Raw genomic sequence first — 23985 nt, 5'->3', positions numbered from 1 at the left:
ATAGCTTGACATTTAACTGATGTCATGATGATAATAATTATACCAGACATGGTTATTATTTATTGAACACTTAGTAGCAGAATAGCAGAAACTGGGTATACTAGTATGTTAAGAGCTCATTTAATGCCCCCAACTTCCTAAGTATTAATTTGCCCACTTTTCAGACAAAGGAAGTGAAGCTGAGAGAGGTCAAGAGACAGGGAGATCTGGAAGCCCAGCTGACCCCAGGCCCATTTCTTCAGGAAACAGACTACATTTCCCAAATAACTTGATTTCTCAAATGTTTATTTTTATTCTTTTCCTGGAATTCTTTCATACTTTTAATACGGAATAGTACCTATTTAGTTTTGCTTTAAATATTATTTATCATAGAATTATGTTGTTACTTAAGCACAAGATAGGCTATCCTTTAAGAATAAAATAAAAACGTTAAACTGAAGAGAAATAAAATACTTCTTTAGGCATTTTAAGTACTTCATGATTTTCTGTGAGAATTTCCTTAACTTCTTTTTTTGTGCTTTATACATGGTTTTTGTCAATGATTCGGGATGAATTTAAAGGTGGAAAAATTAACCTAGAAAAAACTCACAGATTACTTGAAAAATTAGATATTCCGTGCAATTATACTCATGTCAAATCTATTTTCAAGGTGAGATGATATCTGCTCCCTGTCTATCCCACCCTAGAAGGACTTAATTCAATATAGGGAGATGTCAATAGCTACTTCTGGATGCTTTCTGCAGAAAATACATATGAAAAAGTAATCTTCTAAGAATTAAAGCAATTAATTATGCTAAATATATTTATAATCAAGAAGGAGAGAATTTAGGTAGGTGATAAAATGAGTTATTGATAAAATTTGAAATAATACCAGATTATCAATTTAACACAATTAGGTGAATATATAGGAATATTCACATAAGATTAGGATTGCTCATATGATTAGATCGAAGTCATAAATGATGAACTGGTAAATGGATTGGATCTTAGAAATTTAAAGAAGGAATAAGTAATCTTGAGAGAAATGGCATTTTTCTCACATCAAAGTAGAAAATCATGCCCTAAGTTCTCTTTGTTTGAAGAAGAACTAGTAGGTAAGGAACCTGGCTCAATTCTCTCACCTGAGGGCAGAGGGAAAGATCATAAATACATGAGAAAAAGTCAAGAGTTCAGCTGATTTTTACACTAGGAAGATGGCAAATTTCTTGGCAAATCAGGCAAGAATTCTGGATTGGTCAATCTAGATAGTTAGGAAGATAGAATTCCTGAATATGATAGTGTTTTTAAAAGTGACTACCCAGATAACAATCTATGTTGGTATTGTTACTATTATCACAAACTTCAAAGCTTGTGTTACCTACTAACACGCTAATTAGTTAGCCTGATATAATTTCATGGATGATGGCAGAGGCAGATTTGGGATTCAGGGAAAATAGCTGGTTATTCACAAAAATAGCAGATTGAGAGTATCAGCATTATGATGCCATTTCCTCCAGCCTCAGTTCCCAAAAACATGATGTGAAGAGGCCAGTTAACATATGCGTATGCAGTGGGTTGTGTTACCAGAGAGAGACCTCAAACTCAAAGAACCCAAATCTTTTGTTATGGGCAGTAAGCCTGTCTGATCTTTGCCTTGGAGAGTGTCATTATCATTATTATCACTCACAGTAAACCTGCTTTTTCCTATGGAAGGAGATACTATCTCTTCATTGTGGTAAACACATATGAAAAGCTAGTTCTGAAGAAAGGGTTGGTGCCTCTTCTCTGAAACTTGCAGACACAGAAGACCATGGAGAGCCGCCCCCATCAAGTACTTCTCTAGTAAGATGTAGTCCCTCCACCCCTGCCATGTTCACAAATCACAAAGAGGAAGTCCAAAAAAAAAGCTGTACTTCTCAAAAGATTATGGTAAAAGACTAGTTTCAGGTTGTTTTTATGAATGCAAGAAGTATATGCTGTCATAAGCTATCAGAATTTTAATCAACTCATGTCTAATACTTACCTGAAGAACGCAAGTTTTTGTGAAAGATCTTTACGTTTAGAATTCCCCCTAGTGGTGTCACTCAAAGGGAGAAACAATTATGTACTTTCTAGTTTAATAAAACTCACATTTAACACAATATAGAGGTAATGTATTAAATCTGTATCAAATGTGAAATATGACAGTTCTTATTCAGTGATTATCAGGTTGCTTTGAATTATTTGCAAAAATAAAGATATGTGTCTGAAATGCCCTTGAGTAAAATGCATGCCATATTTAAAAGCATAATGTAGAATGTGCAACAGTTATAACAAGTAAAGAGCTAGCTCATTAATGGAAACTGACAATTATTTGGACAGGGCAGGAAAGAAGGTCTATTTTGTTTAGCAAAACCTTTCTGGAAGGGCTATGAAAACAAAGCGAATTGTAAAAATTAGAGAGACAGAGGTTGCTTAGAATTCTTCAAAAGCCTCTTTTAAATGACCTCAAATAATTTAAAGCATAATTTGCATATAAACAAGGCTGATGATCTGGATAAGTAATTCTTATCTATTAAAATAATTCTCCTAAGCCCTTTAATAGATAATACTCTGCTGTTTTAGGCTAAATTGCCATATATGCCTTAAAATGTTAATTAAATAGAATGTTGGGGAAGGTGTATTGGCTAACTGAATTTTCTGGATAGCTAAAAATTAAGCTTCTTAAACATTGGACTGTTTTGCTTCAACTTCTGTTGTTCATCTTCCACACTTCATGGGTATACCTTATAGTCAGAGTAAATAAAATGAATCATAACGAATCTTATTTTGGTGATCAAAATCTTCCAATGTTTCAAGGCTGTTGTTATTGGCAAGTTCAATGGGCATAGAGATTCTTTACTCCATTAGATCTTAGCCCTGTAGTACTTGGCAAATCAGAAATTTCTAGGGATCCCTGGGTGGCACTGTGGTTTAGCGCCTGCCTTTGGCCCAGGGTGCGATCCTGGAGACCCGGGATCGAATCCCATGTCGGGCTCCTGGTGCATGGAGCCTGCTTCTGCCTGTGTCTCTGCCTCTCTCTCTCTCTATCTCTGTGTGACAATCATAAAAAAAAAAAAAAAAAATCAGAAATTTCTCTGAGCAAATGTAATCTGCAGAATGAGGATGCTGATATAGTTATCTTGCAGAATTGTGCTGAATACTAAATATTATTTGTGAATGTGTCTAGTATCAGGCTTGGAAAAGAGAAGGCAACTAAATAAATATTAGTTGAAGCTGTAACAATCATAATTGTTAAAAAATATAGAAAATTACATTATATTTATCGATTTCTAAGAAACTGACATAAATTCTGATGTGTATTTATTTCCTTATTGGGAGAATATTTACCATGAAATTTAGGTAAAGAAGATGTATCTTTATGACCCTGGCAAAATATTCTAAATTTCACTTTACAAATTAAATTATTGAGTCATTACTTGAGGAACGGTGCCCTAAGGTTTTTTATCCCTTTATTAAAAAAATCTTTATTGATTTTTATCATTGTCTTTAATTTGTAGCATGCAAGTTATTTTATAGGAAATATCATGTGTCATTTCAATACACATTACTAGTCTGAGATTACCTTCTTGATTGTTGGTTGAATATGAAATAGCATCCTACTTAATTTTAAGAATTCATATTATTATTAGACTTAAGTTTTCAAATTCTTGAAGTAGTTAACAACCATGATTAAATCTACTGTATATGCATGGCACTCTGCTAGAAACTGTGAATTGTAAAAAATTAGTAAAGCACTCTTTTTCTCTCATCAGAAGGAAAATAAATACAGAAAATTTATTTAATAAGTAGATTATAATAAATTTCATAGGTAATATATGCAGGGAATCCAAAGAGACAGAGACAAACTTGGGCTTTTATAGAAGATGCCTTTATAGAGATAGCATTTTTGTTGGCCTTGAAGAATAGTAAGCAATATGTGTAGAGTACAGTGTGAGAAGTACTTGGGGAGTAAAAGGTAATGAAGCATGACTTGCATGTAGGATGCATGAAGGGAGTGGTGAGAAATGGTTGCAAGTGCCAGGCATGGCTAGATGCCAAAAATCCTGAGTAGTAGGCTATGGAATTTGGATTTACTTTTATAGGCAATGGGTAGCCATTGAAATTTTTTGAGTAGGGAAATAATGTAAATTATAGGGTAAATTTGGCAACAAGCAGCGTAGAGTGGTTTGAGAGAAGGTAGAGAGAGGAGGGAGAGTATATCTCTGCTGCTCTGCCCTACACATCTTCTTACCTTAGTTCATCTGCCACAGCCTAAGCTTATTTTTTATCTCAAAAATAAATAGCTCCATATCCTTTTCTAAATGTTACACTCTATCTTTTAGCAAATAAACTGAAATAATCCGTTATATTTCTTTCTTCTCTTCTTCAGTGATTCTTGCAATTAATTCTGCCATTAGTAGATATCTACCTTGAAAACCTCTGTTTTTAAAATGGTAAATAAAGTGGCTAGCCTCTCTGTGCATTTTATTTATTCCTCTTTTCTTAAACTACTCCCCATTCTGACTCCTGTGACATCATTTTCTCTTAGTTTTCTTTTAAAATTTCTGATCATTCCTTTTCCATCTGTCCTATTATTTTTTCTTTTGCTCTCTTCTTAAAATTGAGTTCTTAATTTTCTTTCTTTTTATTTTATATGCTATTCCTGAAAATCTAATTATCCTTTATTTTTGTCCAGTTTTATTTTAGGTGTACAGCATGATGATTTGACATATGTATATATTGAAAAATGATTACCACAATAAATTTAGTAAACATCCTTCAGTTCACATAGGTACAAATTTCTTTTTCTTGTCATTAGAACTTTTAAGATAATCTTTGTAGCAACTTTTATTTTTTTATTTAAAAAATTTTTTTGCAACTTTTAAATATACAATATGGTATTGCTAATTTAGTTACCAGACTGTGTTACATCCCTAGAATGTATTATTATACATCCTACATCAGTGTTGGCTATAGTCATCATGTACATTTCATCCTTAGCATTTGTTTATCTTGTAATTGGAAGCTTGTATCTTCACCCATTTCTTTCACCCCTAACCAGCCCTGCCTCTGGCAACCATCAATCTGTTCATCTGTTCTTTGTTTCTATGAGTTCAGTTTTTTTAAGATTCCACATGTAAGTGAGATCATATAGTATTGATTTTTCTCTGACTTATTTCACTTGACATAGTTTTAGGTTTATCCATGATGTCACAAATTATTGCAATTCCTTCTTTACTTTTTTTTTTTTTAAAAGATTTTATTTATTTATTCATGATAGTCACACAGAGAGAGAGAGAGGCAGAGACATAGGCAGAGGGAGAAGCAGGCTCTATGCACCGGGAGCCCGATGTGGGATTCGATCCCGGGTCTCCAGGATCGCGCCCTGGGCCAAAGGCAGGCGCCAAACCGCTGCGCCACCCAGGGATCCCACAATTCCTTCTTTTCTATGACAGAATCATATTCATATTTTCTTTGTTGACCTGTTGATATACACTTAACTTGCTTCTACGCCTTGGCTATTGTAAATAATACTGCAAGAAACATGGAAGTACAAGTATCTTTTCAAAATAGTGGTTTTGTTTCTTTGAATCAATATCAATAAGTGGAATTCTTGTATGATATAGTAGTTAGTTCTATTTTTAATTTTTTTGAGAAGTCTTCATATTGTTCAAAACCATTATTTGAATTCTTTTTCAGGTAAATCACTTATCCCTGTTTCAGTAAAGTCTGTTTCTGTATGTTTTATCCTTTTATTTGGAACATAGTCCTCTGTTTCTTCATTTTCTTTTACTCTCTGTGCTAGCTTCTGTGCATTAGATAGAACAGCCACCTCTGCCAGTTTTGAGGGAGTGGTCTCATTTAGAATTAGCTTTATTGTGCATCTCAGCCTTTACTTTTGATTGTCTTTCAACCTTTGTGATTGTCTAAGCAGCATACTTTATTCTTAGTGGCCCCCAGTCATTGAGGCATTGCTAAGACCTATCAATATTCCAAAGGGTAGGATCCCAGTCAGCACCCCGAGATGGGCTGATTAGAAACCTGATCCTCCAGGTGGCAGCATGTAAAATTCACAGGTAAACATCTTCCAGGGAAAGACTGGAAATGGTTTCTCTGTCAACTCCCTCTGCACCAAGCTCCTGGGGGACAAGTAGCCAAGGATTTTCTCTGTTTGCCACAGTTCTGCTGAATCTGTAGGCACAAACCCCATCAGAATCAGGCTGTCAAGGATTTTCATCCCTTGAGTGGCAAAAAGCCAGGGTATCAGATGTGTACACAAACTTTTTTCAGGGAGATACTGGTGATCTGGAGGGAGACAGAGGGAAAGCCCAAATATGGCACCTGCTGGCCTCCCTGGTCTCTGAGGAAGATTGCAGTCTGTCCCTACACCTGTGTTAGATTAGAAGCATGACTTTCAGGCTATAGCTTTTAAGATAACCAAATAGACCTCTGTTAGAGAAAAACTACTGGTTAGTCTGCTACCTCTGTGCTGAGCCCCTGGGGGATATCCACCATGAGTCCTTGTAAGCTGTTAAAATCTGTTTACTATAATATACAAAAATAAATAAATAAATAAATAAATAAATAAATAAATAAATAAATAATAAGAAACTTAAAAAAAACATCTGTTTACTATAGCTTTGTGGATCTTATGGACATAAGCCCCAGTTGGCTTTCAGAGCTAGATATTTTGAGGGCCTACCTCTCAGGTGGAAGTCTTAAAAGTTGGGGCCCTAGAAGTTGGTTCCAAACTCTTCACTCTTCAGGAAGAAGCTGCAAGTTGTGAGTTCTCTCCCAATTATATGTTGCTATGTTGTGGGTGAATTTTGGGGAAAGATTATGTCTCTGCCTCTCCTGCCCATTTTGATATAGAATTTTTTTTTCATTTACTGGATACACACACACACACACACATACACACACACACATATATATACATATATATAATTTCACTCAACTGGTTTCTGGATTTCTTTCAGAGGGAATTGTCCCATATGTAGCTGTAGTTTTGTATGTCTATAAGAAAGGTGAGTTCTAGAACTTCTCATGTCACTACTTCATTACCTTTCAATGGCTTCAAATTACCACTTTAATGGGAAAAAAGCACAGTTTTTAAAAAAATATTTTATTTATTCATGAGAGACACACAGAGAAAGGCAGAGACATAGACAGAGGGAAAAGCAGGCTCCCTGTGGGGAGCCTGATGTGGGACATGATCCCAGGACTCCAGGATCATGACCTGAGCCGAAGATAGATGCTCAACTACTGAGCCACCTGGGCACCCCGAAGCTCAATTTTTCTAATTTAAATAACAAAGCCATGTACACACTACTATTTGTTCATCACTTACCATATTCTAAGCTATGTGTTCGGTTTTTGCATGCATTATTTTAACATCCAAGGAAGTTCTTATTAGCCTCTTTTTACACATAGAGATATTGAGGAAAAGAATGTTGACATGATTTGTTTATATCATATTACTGTGGAAACTCATATCTGAGTCTATCTGCCTGCAAAATCCTTGTGTTTTCTCTTGTAATACACCAGTCCTCATTCCTATTCCAAACAATTGTCTCCTGACTGTCTTGGCTTGGATGAAGATACTTCACATTAGATATGTTTAAAATAAACCATCTTTGCCTTCAAAACTGTCTTTCTCTTTTTTCTTGATTATGGCAGCACCACTCTCTGAGTTATCCAAGCCAGAAACTCAGGAGATTCTCAGACACTTCCTCTTACCTTACCACTACATCAAATTTTCAAATCTTTTAAGGTCTATTTTATTCCTACACAAAGCCGATTGGTCTCCAACTGCTTGCTACTTACAGCATGCTCTAGCATCTCTGGCATTCCCCTGGGAGCTTGATAGAAATGCAGAATCAGACATTATTGAAGCTGACTCTGCATTTTAACAAGCCCCTCGGTGACTTATATGTCCATTAAAATTTGAATAGCCCTATAAACTGGTTCCTTGCTTTTAATTCTACCTTGTGTACAGCTTCCAGAGTGATCTTTCTAAAACAACATCTATATAATTTTCCTCATTAAAGCTCATCAGTAAGTCACTGGTTGGGAATGAAGTCTGTGAGCCTCAGTGTGGCATCCAAGGGCCTCTAGGCTGCAATTTTGACTTCATCCTTATCTCTCACTGCAGCTTCACTAACATCCTCCCTAATCACACTCCTGTTTTGTACCATCATGTGTTTATTTACTCTGATCCCAACAATTAAAATAACCCTTCTCCTCCCACTTTCAACCATTTTACTTCTCATTGAAAGCTCAGCTCCAGGATCTCCTCATCTATAAAGACCTTCTTTTATCTCCAAGAAGAATTGCCCAACTTTCTTTGTGTATTGTGTATAATAATACTTTCACCTCCCCTTTCCTTTTCTAGAATATGAGTTCCCAGAGGGCACTGATAATGTGTTTCTTCTATCTAATTACTACCCAGTTTCATTTCTGATTCATATATTTAGTTAGGAAGAAAGGGAAAACAGAAGACAGAATTGCTAAGCAGTTTAAATTAGTATGTCAGAGTTGGGGGGAAAAGGTGGCAAGTCATGTCGTTTCCTGTGATATATTTTGAATACTTTGTTTTTAGTGTAATTTCAGAGACAAATTTAAAACAACTCAACTTAATTTAAAAGTGAATTCTGTGCTTTGATAGACGAACTTTCTCATGAGGTCAGTTATTTTAAGTGACACCTCATCTTTTTACTAGCAAACTGAGCAATTGTAAATGGTAACATGAAAAAGCTTTATTTCTGTTTTCTGAAAATATACTATCAGAATATCAATAGAATCATTTCAATATGTTCTTTTATCTTCATTTTTTTTTATCATTAGTTTAAACCTACAGTTGGTTATGTCCTATGCTAGGAAAGGTCCAGTACTAGGCATTGGAAATAAAAAGAATACAATATCTCCCTTCCTGCCATTCATGGTCTTAAGATATGTCATATGTTTTTAAATCATACATAAACATCGAATGGGTTGTTTGGTAAAGTTTGTTTTTCAATGTTTTGTAGAGATTAACCACTTAAGGAATTTTTTATTTATTCATGAGAGACACCAACATATAGGCAAGGGAGAACAGGTCCCTGCAGGGGACCTGATGTGGGACTCCATCCCAGGACCCTGGGAATCACGCCCTGAGTTGAAGGCAGACACTCAACCACTGAGCTACCCAGGCATCCCAATGAATATTTTTTTAAACAAGAGAAAAATGGCTTCGTTACTCTTATTATATGCTGTTTTTATAAGTGATTAATATGTAATATTTCTAAAAGCTGTAGTATTCCCTGTAGTGAGGTCTGAGATTTTGCATATTTTCTGTAATATGTATTTAAAAATATCTTTTCCTATTCTTCCTAGGTTTAGGGATATATTGACTCTTTATCCAATTAAATGCACACATTTCACCAGAATCAAAAAATTGTTTAGGTGATAGATCATGTTCTGAATACATTTAGTCGGGCATTCTTTTATTCTTTTTGGTACTAAGAGTAAAGAAACAAATGGCAAACTTCCTGTCCAAGGCAATTCTAGAAGGGATTTAGGAAAAAAGGCTTTCATTTCAGTGTAATAAATTCTATGAGAGAAGAAGATGCATAGTCTTATAAAAACCCAGAGGTGGGCTATATAATGTGGCTTGTGGGTAGACCCAGAAGTATGTTTGGGAAGATTTCTAGAGGAGGATTCTTTTTTCAAGACTTAGTAAAAAATTAGTAGGTTAGGAAGTGACAGAAGGGTTTGAAACAGAAGAAACAACCTCTACAAATAGCAAGATAGTTTGGTGTTTATACTGTAGCTAATTTAGAGCACCAAAAGTGTGAGGTAAAAGGAAGAAAAGCAGACACCATTAATGACATCTTAAGGGACCATGGATGCCACATGATAGAGTTTGAGTTTTGTCTTGAAGACCAAAAAGAATCCTGAGCAATTTAAGAGGTAGTTGAAGGCATCAGATTTGTATTTTACACAATTTATTTCTACTTATATACTGTCAGTATGCATGATGGTATATGGATTTCCTGCTGCTCCTCTGAGTGATTTTGGAGTTAGTTCAAATCCTGGTCTACCATGCCTGTAGTACTGGGGACAATTGACATAAGACTTCTGAGACCCAGTTTCCTCTTACTGGGGATATATTGAATTAATATATCAGCCCTTTATCAGTTTTTCTACTATTATGTGTCTCAGTCTTCAGATTTGAATCCTTCTTGACGATCACTTTCCTTCTTCCAGCTTCCCCTGCTGCTGATTTTGTTACCCAGGCTCCATCCTTACTGATTTCTGTTGCTTTTCCTTTTCCTCTCTCTTTCTACTAAAATTAAAACTGCCCATCTTCAGTAATACAATTTTCACCTATTCTGTGTGGTGCTTATTTTTCAGTGATTTAATTCATTTTTGACTGTTAACTCCTTTGGGGTTGGATTAATTATAGCAATTTTTCGGATTTGTGGCATTTTATATGAATTTTACATCTCCAGTTCTTTCTAGTATCAGATGACCATTTTGATCTTTTGTGAAAAACAAAACAGATCATGTCAGATGGCTAAGCTTAAGCCTGCTCAATAGTAATAAAACTTTCATCAGTTAGTGGATAATCGATTTTATTTTATACTGCTACTTAGTAGGACTGTAATTTTTAATTTACACAATTTTATATAACCAAATTTGCAGGAATTACAGGCATGCTTTGATTTTTATGGGCTTGTTAAAGACCTTATAACAAAATTAGTGGAATGGGGCTAAAATAAAATAAATTTAATTCTATGACATTGACTTATGTGGCCCTCAAAATCCAGAATTTAAAAATAGTAAGTTGAATCTTGTTAGTCTACCAAGATAATGGATAATATGAATTACTTTAAGATTATGCAATTTTAAGGTGCTGTTATTGCTGAATGAGCTCTGGACCCAATTTGACAAGAACAGATCCCAACTTATCTTCATCCCATTCCCACTTGAGGCTTCATCCCAGTCCCTGCTTCTTTAAGTTGCTCCATACACATGGGTTAATCTTTTGTGAACTAACTTGGTGCTCTTCATATTCGATTCCGAGCTCAAATTGCTTCTTGGATCCCTCCTATCAAACTGTCTGGCCTACCACTAAACTTTTGCTGTTGTACTCTAGGGATTCGTTTTATGGGCAAAAGTGCAAAGGATGAGACACTAGGCTGGATGATGTGAGGGAAGCAGAACTTGATAAGACATGACAATATTGATATCTAGAACTACCATTTATTGTATATCTGCAGTCCTCACAGTGACTTGATGACATAGGTGGTGTTAACTATCTCTATTTTTCAGATGAAGAATATGAACCTCACAGTTTAATTTATATGTTCAAAGTCCCACATACTTTGGAGCTCAGAATATAATGTTTGCTCTATTTGCTTACAAATTGTCAGATTTTACCACAGTAGAATGGTCCTTCAGCACATGTTCCAGCACTACAAGCTGTTTATAATGTCATGAGAGAGTTAAAATATAAATAAATACCCTCATTTGAAATTAAAGGTCCTTATAAGGTGTACTTTTTACACTCCAAAGATTTTTATTTGTAAATGATTCTACTATTTTTTTAACTCTCTCCAACGCTAGACATTCCTGACTTCTCTGCTTCACACATATCACATTTTAACACATTGAGTCCTCTGACGTCTCTGTTCATAATTTCACTAATAACTGTTCTTTAGTTTCTACTTATTACCCTCCAATCTGGATTGCACTTCTCTGTTCCATCCTGCAGTTCTCTTATCTCTTCCAGTTGGTCATGCACAACTCGTCATTCTAAACTTTTACTTCTGCTAGTCATTTTCCTACTTAGAACCTCACAGTGTTTCTGATACTTTTAATAACTGGACACAGCCCATTGTCTTGTTTCTATTGCATGAAGGTCAAGCATGAACTTTCCAGAAGAGCTAGATGAATCCACTCTTTCCTATCAGAACCTATCTTGTTTGTCCGTGCCCCCAATTCTTCAATGATTATGTACATCCCACTTCCTTAAGATGCTACATAACTACTGCAGTTACTGTAGTACTACTACCACTCCTGCAGCTTCTGTAGCTTACAGTGATCTTGAATGTCTCTGATTTACTCTGATGTTTATGCATATCAAGGAGCATGGGATTGCATATCATCTAGGAGGGTTTTAAGATACTGAAGGAGAGTGGAAGAGAAAAAAATGAAACATGATTGAAAGACAACCTAGAATCCTTATCCTCTTCCACACTTTTTTCTGTTCCTACAGAGGCCACTGGGTTTTAAGTGGTGATTTTCCACTTATCTTTTTCCAACTTTGGCATCTTTAATGCAATTTTAAATATTTTATTTGGATAAGAATCTAATGAGATTAATTTTATTTCAAGTGTTAGTTGTTATGTATATTATAGAAATGCTCTAACCTAATAATTTTGTGTATTTTTTATATTCACAATGTGAGCCCACCAGTCATTTTTTTTTAGTAGGATAATGACAGGCTGAAACAAGGACGAATCACCATAGAAGAATTTAGATCAATTTATCGAATTATTGCACACAGAGAAGAAATTGTTGAGATTTTCAACACATATTCTGGAAACCAGAAATTTCTTTTTGAAAAAAACCTCCTCGAATTTTTGAAACAAGAACAGTATGCACTTGACATGAGAAAAAATATTGCTTTTGAGATCATTCAAAAATATGAGCCTATTGAAGAAGGTATGCTTACATTTCAAAGTATTCTCAAATATCTAAATACAAAGTATTTTTTATGAATTACAGTTATTAAATTCAAATTTTTGGATAGGTCAAATTTCTTTTGGATAATGTAAAATATTGGCAGTTTTATTTATATATTTTATTGACTTTACATATATCTTTCAGAAAACTGCACTAAATAAACAATTACATTCTTTCCTACTTCATTGTCCAGTTTCCTTTCCTTTTCTTTTTTTTTTTTTTTACTGCTTTGGTGTAACTCTTAAGTGTTCAGAGAGGAGCTTAGGCATGCAAAGCAAGATGAGCTTCTGTTACATACACTGTAATGAAAGAAAGTGTCTTCATTTTCATTAATAAGTTAAAAACCAAGTAATACTCTTCTAGTTTTATACATTATACTATTGAAAATATATAGAAGTATTACATTAGCTAAGTGAAAACTATTCTAGGAAAAAATAAAATATTACAAAATCACTACCTTCTTCATTGTACACATAATTGTCTATAACATTCCATAAACATTGAACGTTATTTGCTTTTCCTTATTTTTGAATATAGTCATCTTGTTCATTTGTTTTACTTTTTTAAGATTTTTTTTTTACTTTTTTGAGAGAGAAAGAGAGAGGGAGAGAGCAGGACATTGGGCAGGGGCAGAGGGAGAGGGAGAAGTAGATTCCCTGCTGAGCAGGGAGCCTGACATGGGGCTCAATTCCAAGGACCCCAAGGTCACAACCTGAGCTGAGGGCAGAAGCTTAACCAACTGAGCCATCCAAGTGCCCCTAGTCATCTGGTTTACATTAAATGACAATTTAAGCAAATGATATGTCATATAATTTTTGATCTTTGTCTCACTTTTTAATGGTCAAAACATTTTGCATTTTTTCACTTATTCTTATCTTTAAATGAAATCATAAAGACATTATATAATAAAATATTCACATAATTATGGAAAAGTACCACAAAAGAAATGTTTAGCCCTGTACTAATTAATACAATAGCTCAAAATATTTATTTAACAAGGGCAGTATAAAAGTTCAAGTTATGCCTTTGAAAGTTGGTTTATGTACCAATGTTTAATATATGATAATATGGGTTTTAACAAAATCAAACATTTCTTCATTGAGTCATATATTCATAATTGATTCAAATATTTATTTGAGGCAACCAGGTTTGCTTCTGGGGGCTGGGGATACAGTGAAGAATAAGGCAAACTAGATTTTATATTAATGATGGAGGTTTGAGGGAAATTGACAATAAATACATGTATAAAAGGATGATTCCACAGAATGCTGTGTACTGTGAGTGTTAGAGAATAAACAACCCAGGAAGACTTGTATTAGCTCTGGTTGGGAGTTTAGAGTGGTCCACTCTGAGGATGTGACCTTTGAGCTGAGACCGAAATGACGAAAAAGAACTAGTCATGTGACAAAGTGTGAGAAGTTTCTGAGGTCAAGAGAAGTATTGAACTTGAGTTAGAGAATTCAAGGAATAAGAGGAGGATATGGTTAGAACTCAGAAAATGAGGGCAAGAGGAATTTGGGAGACAGGCAAGGATCAAGTCACGTCTGTCTTGCAGGTCATAATTAGGATTTGGGTTCCATGACACGTTCGGTGTCATGAAAAGATTTTGGAGAGTTGTGGTAAGACTGAATGCAGTACTAGTAGGAGTTTGGTGTGACCACTATTACAATTTTTGCAGGTTTGCAACCAGAGAAAGAGCTTGCATCAGCATGTAAAACAACTACATCGCTAAACATGCCTGATGAGTTCAGCTGACTACTTCTTCTTCTTTTTTTTTAATAGCAAAAACTTTCTCTAAAGAAGTGGTGAATTGATTTATGTTCTGGATCAAGTTTTTTATGTCATTGCAAACTTGAAACAACTAGTCTACAGATGAGCTCTTTGAGTAGCACAGATGCAGTGAATATTAAAAAAAAATTACTTTGGGACCATTAACTGCAGGTGGTAAATCAAAAAACACAAAAGGATAATGGCATGGTGGCATTGACATTTTGGAATTGTGTTTGCATTTTAACTATGATACTACAACTGTTCATCCATTTCATCATTTGAGCCTCCCTCAGCCTCAGATACTTTCACACACAGCCAAGACCTTGTGTTTCATTTACATGCTTATTGATCACTTATTAAGTCCAATTAGAATTACAATTGGATAGTCCCAAATGCCAGGGGCTCCTCAATCTCATCCCACTTTGGTACACGATGTTTTTAAAAAAATGAGGTTTTTAAATATTCATGAAATTAACTCTCATGTCAATCTGGTAGCTTTTAAGGGCACAAAATTAGTTTGTTTTCTATTCCATTATCAAAGATTTTAACTTAATTATTCAACAATTCAAAAGGGCTATAAACCAGTCACTTCCCTAAAAAAAGAATAAAATCATGCAAATCTTTACTATTACAATATATGATGCATTTACCCCATATGCTCTCATACTCCTAAGTTTGCATGTCTTTGAAACAGAGTTTGCATGCCTATAAACATTTTATGTATTCTCTTCTAGCTTTCATTTTTTAAGCCAGAATTGTAATAGCATTTTGAATGCTGATTTTTTCACTTTTATGAAGTCATAAACATTTTCCTTTGTCACTATATATTTTTTTCTGATACATTATTTTAAATTACTTGGTACTGTATCATATTTTGAGCTTTAATTTGTTTTCTTCCCTCATTTATTTTGCTTTTATAAATAATGCTAATGTAAGCATTCTTACACATCAATCTTTGTCTGAGTCTCTATTTCTGCAATGTCAATTCCCAGAAACAAAATCCTTTGCCAAGGATCACTTTCTAGTTTTTTATTTTATTTTATTTTATTTTATTTTATTTTATTTTATTTTATTTTATTATTTTATTTTATTTTATTTTATTTTATTTTATTTTTAAAAGATTTTATTTATTTTTTCATGAGACACACACACACACACAGAGGGAGAGAGAGAGAGAGAGAGAGAAGCAGAGACACAAGCAGAGGGAGAAGCAGGCTCCATGCAGCAAGCCTGAGTGGGATTCGATCCTAGGTCTCCAGGATCACACCCTGGGCCGAAGGCGGCGCTAAACTGCTAAGCTACCAGGGCTACCCTCACTTTCTAGTCACATCAGCTGTTATTTTGAGACAAATTGAATTATGAACAACAAAATAATAACAAATAGCATTTATAGAGCTAATTCATTTAACTAATATGTTGGGATAAGTGCTATGATTACCATCGTTCTAAAGATATGGAGAAGTTAACTAACATGCCTGATGTATAACAAGTAAATAGATTTAACAAAAACTGTCTGATTCTGGAGCCAGTGTTCTGCCTTAATAGGTAATTTTGATAATCTTACGCCAAAAGCATAGAAGTTCAGAGATACTTTACTAAAGATGCTAATATGCAAAAGATCCAGAAATTCCAGTCATAGGCGTGTACCCAGCATAAATGTGTACATATTTGCACCAAAAATCATGTACTGGTTAATTATAGCAGCAATTCTTTGTAAGTGCCTCAAATTGGAAATTATCTAACTGCTCAAGAACAGAACTGATAAATAATTATGGTGTACTCACACAATGGAATATACAAAAATGAGAATAAACATCTAACTATATGCAACTATAAGAATAAATCATAGAAACAACGTTGAACAAAATAAATCAGCCACAAAAAGTGCCTACTGTATGAATTCATTCCTAGAAAGCACAAAAAAACAGAGAAAACTAATCTAGGCGATTAGAAGCCAGACCACTGAATACACTTGAGTTAGTGGAGAACGAAAAGTTAGCAGAAGGTAGGCTTCTGGGGTGCTGCAATGTTCTGTTCTTTGAGCTGGGTGCTGCTTATCTGGAGGTTTAGTTTATGGAAATTCATTGACCTATGATACATATATTTCTTTATATGTATTTTTAAAACATTTAAAAATCAGAGATTAATTAAATAATATACTCTTTTAGAATGTTGATATAGAAGGACTTAGAGGTACTCATCAGAAAAATTTCATTTCCACAGAAAAATTAGAAATAGTATCAATATTAATTCTAAATGAGTATTTTAGAAACATGCTCTACTACTGAATAAGTATTAAAGTGAAATGTAATTTTTATATAGTTAATGATATTTCTGCATCCTTTTAACTTACATTTTATAGTTAAGAAAGCACACCAGATGTCATTTGAAGGTTTTACAAGATATATGGGTTCACCTGAATGTCTAGTATTTAAAACTGATTGCACAGAAGTTTATCAAGATATGAATCATCCATTAAATGATTATTTTATTTCAAGTTCACATAATACATACTTGATATCTGACCAGTTACTGGGACCAAGTGACATTTGGGGATATGTAAGGTATTTATTTTTATATTTATATTCATTACATTTTACAACATTTGAAAGTTCCAATGAGTGGTAATTTCGAGTAAAAGCAAACTGCACATTGTGTAAAAACATAGAAAAAGAAATTTTGATTTGTGAATATCTTGGAGAGGTAACCTTTGAACGGCTATATAATTATTCTGTATTTTAATATCATACATTTTCCTTCTAATTCTTCCTATTGACCTCCTTTCCCTGGTTATTGGTTATCCCTTGTGAGGTTTCCTAAATAATTTGGATACCTTTTATAGGAAACCATATGAAGAATTTTCTTATCCCCAAAACATCTTAGATTTTAAAAAATATGGTTAAAATTAATTCCCAGTCATCAAGACACCATGCTATAAGTAAATGCAACACATAAGTAGATAAATTATATACTTTGGCATTTATAGATTAGATAGATAGAGATTTATATGTCAAATAATTTACATAAATTAAGTACATCTACATCTCATTAAGTACATGCTACATCTCTAATTTTGCATTCTACAATGTATCACACTGTCAATATTAGGCTTCATCTTAGATAGTCAGCTGAAAATACATTGGTGAACAAGATTTTCAGAGCGCATATGTTCATGAGAGTAGACATAATAAGCAGGTAAACAGATTGATATATTTTTTTAATATTTTATTTATTTATTCATGAGAGACACAGAGAAAGAGGCAAAGACATAGGCAGAGGGAGAAGCAGGCTTGTCGCAGGGAGCCTGATGTGGGACTCGATCCCCAGACTGGGATCACACCCCGAGCCAAAGGCAGATGCCCAACCACTGAGCCACCCAGGCATCCCTATATTGATATTTTCAAGGACAGATGAGTCCTTGAAATAATTTCTACTCATACTTAATTACTTATGAGTACTATGAGTCCACATAGAGAAGGTAAGCTAGGGTAACATGAGAGAGAGTAACTATGGAATGGAGGGTGTTCCTTTAGTTAAAGGGTCAGGAAAGACTTCTCAAGAGGTGACATAGTTTGGTCTGAGTGATGATAAAGAGGAAGCCTCAGAAATATTTGGGCATGCTAAGCAGAAGAAATAATAAATGCTTAGGCATGTTCAAATGAGAGAAAGCAAGTGTGGCTAGAAACAAGAGAATGGAGGATGAAGGCAGGTGAGTTTAAGGAAGTAGATAGGGTCAGTTTATGAGGGTTTTACAGGCCATGGGAATAAGACTGGATTTTATTTCAGTTGCAGTGGGAAGCCATTGGAGAGATTTTCCATAAAATAATGTCATAATTCAATCTACTTTTTACTGTGCAGGAAGGATTGATGCTTAGGTAGAAGATGATTGGAGAAGATATTGTAGCAATACGCTGATGATCGTTATGTAGATGATGAATTTATGAGGTAGCTGTTGAGATCAGTGGTTGAATTTGAAATATATTAAGGAGGCAGAGCCAAGAAGACTTACCAGGTGGTCTGAAGGGAGGTACAAGGCAAAGAGAGAACTATCAAGATTTTTGGCTTGATAACTTAGCATGTGATGATCCTATTGACAGAGATAGTGAAGTCTGAGAAGACCAGTGTAGGGTGTGAGGCAAAAGCAAGAGTGTAATAATTCCCACATTCCGTTGAGTTACCAAATCATTGTCAAAGGGCTAGGTCAGACAGTCAGTTAAGTATAACTGTCTGGGACTTAGGAGAAATATCTAGACTGGACAAACAGAATTGGAAGTCATCATACTCAAAGCTATGTGGTTGGTTGGTGTTAATTAAGGAAATCATGGGTGTAAAAGATATCTCCATGATAATATCAGATTTACAAATAAACATGGCTTCTCCAATATAAAATCTTACATAAACACATGAATCCATGAGCTCAGAAATATATCTAATTAGAATCCATAAAGATAACCCAATTTATAGCTATACTTTCATTATAGAAATTCTACTCATACTTACTTATATATTTTTTTAAAAAAGAGAAAATATGCATTTTCATAAAGTTGATTTAACAATGCAGAAAATTTACTTTTGAATGAAGAAAATGTTCCACCCAAGTAAACATTTAAATTTTAATTTAATTGAATTGTACTTAAATTTAATTGTATTTCTTCCACCCACTTGTGGAAGATACCCTTTTATTAATGCAAATTTTTCAAAATTTCTCTATGCGTGAGAGGTGGTATAATGTAGTGTTGATTGATTAATGCTAAGTTTCTGGTGCTGATCTTTCCTGTCTTTCCCTCCTTTATAAATTATGTGACAGTTACAACCTCTTTGAATCTCAGCTTCCTCATCTCTAAAAGAGGAAGACTAATATTAACTACCTTAGAGTATTAAATATTTTAATCCAAGAAAGGCCCTTAAACTTATGTAAGTGGGACAGATTTTTTTTTTAATGTGACAGAAATTTCTACTATTCATTTTCAAAAGATGAATTAGTGTGAAATAGTAGAACGTGGCTTCCCTAACACCACTGGGGGAGACACAACTTTCTTTTATGTGCCTCTGAATTAAATGAGTTGGCCTGACACAGTGAAATCCACTCAAATCATTTTTGCTGGGGACCAAACCATGTAGTTGAAATAGGCAATTTGGTAAAGGTTGGCTTGATCTAAGGATAAAATCAAAACTATCTAGAGAAGTAGCAAGAACCAGTATTAGTTAGGTTGGCCTTCATGGAAAGTTTTCTTTCACAAGTCAATAGTTTTTTTGTTTTCCCAGAAAAGCGTTCAAGATTAGTCTCTGCTAACAGCACAGAGGACTGATATTCTGTATAAGAAACGGCAAGACAATTTACTTAGACAATCAACTAAGAGAGAGTAACGCAAACATTTTTTAATGGCAATTAATAAAGTTTACACATAAATATTGCTTCTCCAATTTAAAATCTAAATACATAAATAAATCCACAGACGAGAAATACATTTATTTTGAATTCTACAAATATAACCCAGTTTAGGACTTGTACGTAAATTAGATAGTCAGCTTATTCACCCTTGGAAAAATTGATGGGAAAACAAAATTTTCTTAGAAGAGCATGCTAGGTCATTTATTTCTCCAATACAAGGACAAACAGACTAAAAAAAAAACTCTTAAATTTTACATTTTAGTGCATCACTATATACCCAAATAAAGTCATGTACATTTAAAAAAGGAAAACAAAAATGGTCTTAAAAAAACAAACAAATCTCAGAGAAACTAAAAAAATATATATATATATTTATTTTTATATTTTGCATTGTTTTGGTGAAGCATCCAAAATAGATGAAATTTTCTTCCTCCCTAATACTCTACCTCCTGGGGTTCCCTCCCCTTTCATTCATATTATTCCCAAAGGAGCATTAGGTCTCCTTGTTTTCTGAATTCAGCACCTGGATTTTGGGATTATAATTGTTTTATCTTTTCTCAGTTAATACCCCTATCTAAATATTGCTTGAGTCATCTTAGAAAGTTGACTAAATTTGATCCCCCAAGAAGTATTAGATCTAAACGGTTTATTTTCTGATATGGTTTCTTTGATATTCTGTGTTTCTCTTTGGAAGAACTGCTGATTTTCTCTCAAGTACCTGGTGCTGGTACCATGCTCTCTTTTCCTATTATGGCTTAAGGCAGGATTTTTCAAATCTTCACATTTGATGTCAGATCATTCTTTGCTGTGCATGGTAGAATGTTTAGCAGTAACCCTGGCCTCTACCCTCTAGATGCCAGTTGCAAATCTCCTTTCCATTCCCAGTTGTGGCAACCAAAAGTGTCTCCAGACATTGCCAAACGTGCCCCAGGAGGCAAAATTGTGACTAAAAACTACTGGCCTAGAGACAGGATAAGTTGATATACTTCTTGGAAAACAAATGTTAATTTGGTTTTCTATGGGCAAAATACCTTCAAGTATGGTAGGAGGCTTCTTTGATCTATTCCCTGAAACATAGCTGTCAATTCTAAGATCCTGATGTCTCAAGTCAGCCCTTTTTTCATTCAGTCTCTCTTCCAAGATTGTATTTTAGGAGATCACATCTGTCTGCCTTCTACTTGTTTTCTTACGTCCCTATAACTCCCATTTTTTTCTAATAAAACATAATAAATGTATATTGATAGTGAATTATAGATAACAAACATTTTTTATGAGACTGAAATTTTAGTTCCTTCCCTTGTAGAAATTATAGCATAAGGGATAGGGAGAAATTGCAGGATTCAGAGTCCACAGCACTGCACATTGCACTATCTTGGGGATGCTGGAAATGTGGATGGCATAGATTACTTCCATGTCAAGCTGTGCTCAAAGAAAAAAGAAAAGTGTGTTCAGTTCAACACAACAACTTGTCTTCGTTATGGATTTGATAATACATTTATTGCAAAATCACGAATAGTCTTTGGGATATTTTGACACTATAGCATATATTTTTAATGATCCAGAAATGACAATTTATTTTGCTTAAATTTTACTAGTGCCCTTGTGAAAGGATGCCGTTGTCTGGAAATTGACTGCTGGGATGGATCACAAAATGAACCTGTCGTATACCATGGTTATACACTCACCAGCAAGCTTCTGTTTAAAACTGTTATCCAAGCAATACACAAATATGCATTCATAGTACGTGCGTATCTTTGTTAAATTATAGTTATTTAAACACAATATAATTTACTTGCTTCAAAATCCTATAATGCTTGGCTTTAGTTTAGATCAGTGATATTTCAAATTGTGTGTTATGATATGTAGGATATAATTAAAGGTAGATTTATCAAAGTTAATCTCAAGTAGTAAGATGAATGTTTCAGGGAACTTTCTGTTTAGTTATATAACATATATAGAATGTGTGTGTGTATTTTGTTACAATGCAAAATATATTTCTTACTGTGAGTTATAGCCAAAAACGTTTAAGAATTACTGGTATATATAGTAGTAAATATTTTAGCAATATTCAACTACTTTACTTTCAAGACATACAATAAAATATGTCAAAAGTGTATTATATAGATTGTTGACAGTTTTTATGACTATGATGGCAGCTAGTCATACAACAAAGAATGTTTAGAAGTTTACTTGGATTTTAAAGTTATCGTTGGATTTACTAAAGTCACAGATTCAAAGATCTAGTTCTTTTGAGAGCTTCTAAATTCAGCCTACAAATCCTAGTCTATAAATTGAATGGGTTTTACCATTAAGTTTAGAAAAATACTTGATTCTAGTTACAAATGTGACTTGTAAAGCACTTGTGGACATTTTAAATTGTTTTTGTAAAGTTAGTATGTTTGATTTTTTAAGTATTTCAATCACAGTGGCATTGAAGAGATTTAACAAAATCTCACTGAGTATTTAAACAATGTATATCTAATAAATTAAACATACAAATTTGATAAACCTAAAGTTCTCCTAAGTAGGTCAATACATTATCTATGAATATAAACATAACTTAAAAAATAACAAATTTAAAAAAATAACAAATTTAAATAAGCTGCTCTATTATTTGAGAGTGTAAAATACTAAAATGTATAAAATATACATATAAAATATGAAAAATTTCTTTTAGTATAAAACATTGATATATGGCATTGATTCTCTTAAATATCTAATTTCTGATGATTTCTAAATTTATATCTTGCCCTTGAACTCTATACCAACATAGATAAGGACATATTGGACATCTCCTCTTGCATATTTAACTAGTGTATTTAACTTAACATGTTTAGAACTGAGCTCAAGATACTCCTCTTCCTTGCAGGCCTGCTCTTCCCATGGTCTTCCCCATCTCAGTTATGGGTAACTCCTGTGTTCAAGCTTAAATCGTTGTAGTCAACTTTAACTCTCCTCCCTTTGTTTATCTCCAATCCTTCAATAAGTTCTTTAGCAAATCCTCTTGGGTCTACTTACAAAATATATGCTGAATTTAACCCCTTCTCTCCATGCTCACTGTCACTGTCCTGGGGAACTACCTTCACTTCTCACTTGGGTTTTTGCAATGGCTTCTTATTCAATGTTCCTGTTTCTCTCCTGGTTCCCCTGCAATTTCATCTCAATGTTTCAGCCAGGGTTACCTTTTGGTAAGTCAAATCATGTCATTCCCCTTCTCAAAACCTTCAGTCCCACTAAAAATACAAACTAAAATCCATGTCTAACCTGTTTTCTGTTACCTCCAACTTCTACTCATCTCTCCATTTTTCACATGGCCATTCTGGCCTCTTTACTGTCTTCAGACACATCTCAAAGCCCTTGCCCTCCCTATTCTCTTTATCTGAAATACTCTTACCAAGTATTTGCATAGCAAATCCTTTCACATCATTCAGGATGGATAACTGAGAAAATAGAAGCAATCTTAAAATTCAAAAGCCTTGCAAGGATGGAATCCCTTATAGCTTCTAAGACTTAAAGAGAAAGAGATGAAATGAAAAAAGGTCTTTGAAGCAACAAAGACTCAATGAGACTTCTCAGCTGAACTAGGGGACTCAGTTTTGTAGCAAAGGTTGGACTAAAAGTTGAAATTTCTACTCAAGATAATCACCATTAATTCGGGGAACAGAGCAGTAAAATAAAATAGACATGATAATTATGACTAGGAAAGAACTTTAGATATAGTGACTGGTACATGTAACCTAACTAAAAGGATGCATATAGGGAATCTAACATTTTAAGGGAATTACATTGCCAAAAACACAACACAATACCAACATAGCAAAATAAAACACAAGCATGACTCTTAAGTGAGCCTTAAGACAACCCTTGGTCAAGAAGTGAGCTGCAAAAGTTGCCTAGCATTAAGGAAAGCAAGCCACTCAACACCTACTTTAGTGTGGCAGAGGATAAAAGACAAGTGGACTCCTTCCCTGAAAGTGGGGCCAAGGATCACAGAAGACCAAAAAAAAAAGAGCTTTCCCTAATGAGTGTCAGGGGCTGATTGAGAAATCTGTTTGCTGGCCACCACTTTGTCTAGTCTCAAAATCACTTTT

The 23985-nt window shown here is 34.2% G+C and overlaps 1 protein-coding gene across 9 annotated transcripts in view; it reads left to right on the top strand.

The window, feature by feature from the left end:
- PLCZ1 (phospholipase C zeta 1) overlaps positions 1-23985 on the top strand; it is an 82814-nt gene that overhangs the window by 1213 nt on the left and 57616 nt on the right. For 6 of the 9 annotated variants that reach the window (XR_005379906.1, XM_038576941.1, XM_038576940.1 and 3 more), the window contains exons 3-6: positions 526-649; positions 12480-12711; positions 16865-17066; positions 21490-21634. Coding sequence is in view for 8 of the 9 variants with exons in the window: in XM_038576941.1 (XP_038432869.1) it covers positions 526-649; positions 12480-12711; positions 16865-17066; positions 21490-21634 (703 nt within the window). In the remaining variant the exon portion in view is untranslated. Of the gene's footprint in view, positions 1-521; positions 650-4395; positions 4455-4696; positions 4793-6647; positions 6784-12476; positions 12712-16864; positions 17067-21489; positions 21635-23985 lie in introns of those variants that run through there. The other 3 variants (XM_038576944.1, XM_038576943.1, XM_038576942.1) reach the window with 3 other exon arrangements.

This window comes from Canis lupus, chromosome 27 (genome assembly GCF_011100685.1).
Source record: "Canis lupus familiaris isolate Mischka breed German Shepherd chromosome 27, alternate assembly UU_Cfam_GSD_1.0, whole genome shotgun sequence".
Taxonomy (NCBI): domain Eukaryota; kingdom Metazoa; phylum Chordata; class Mammalia; order Carnivora; family Canidae; genus Canis; species Canis lupus.
Note: the sequence above shows the minus strand (reverse complement) of the source record. Positions and strands in the feature narration are given on the sequence as shown.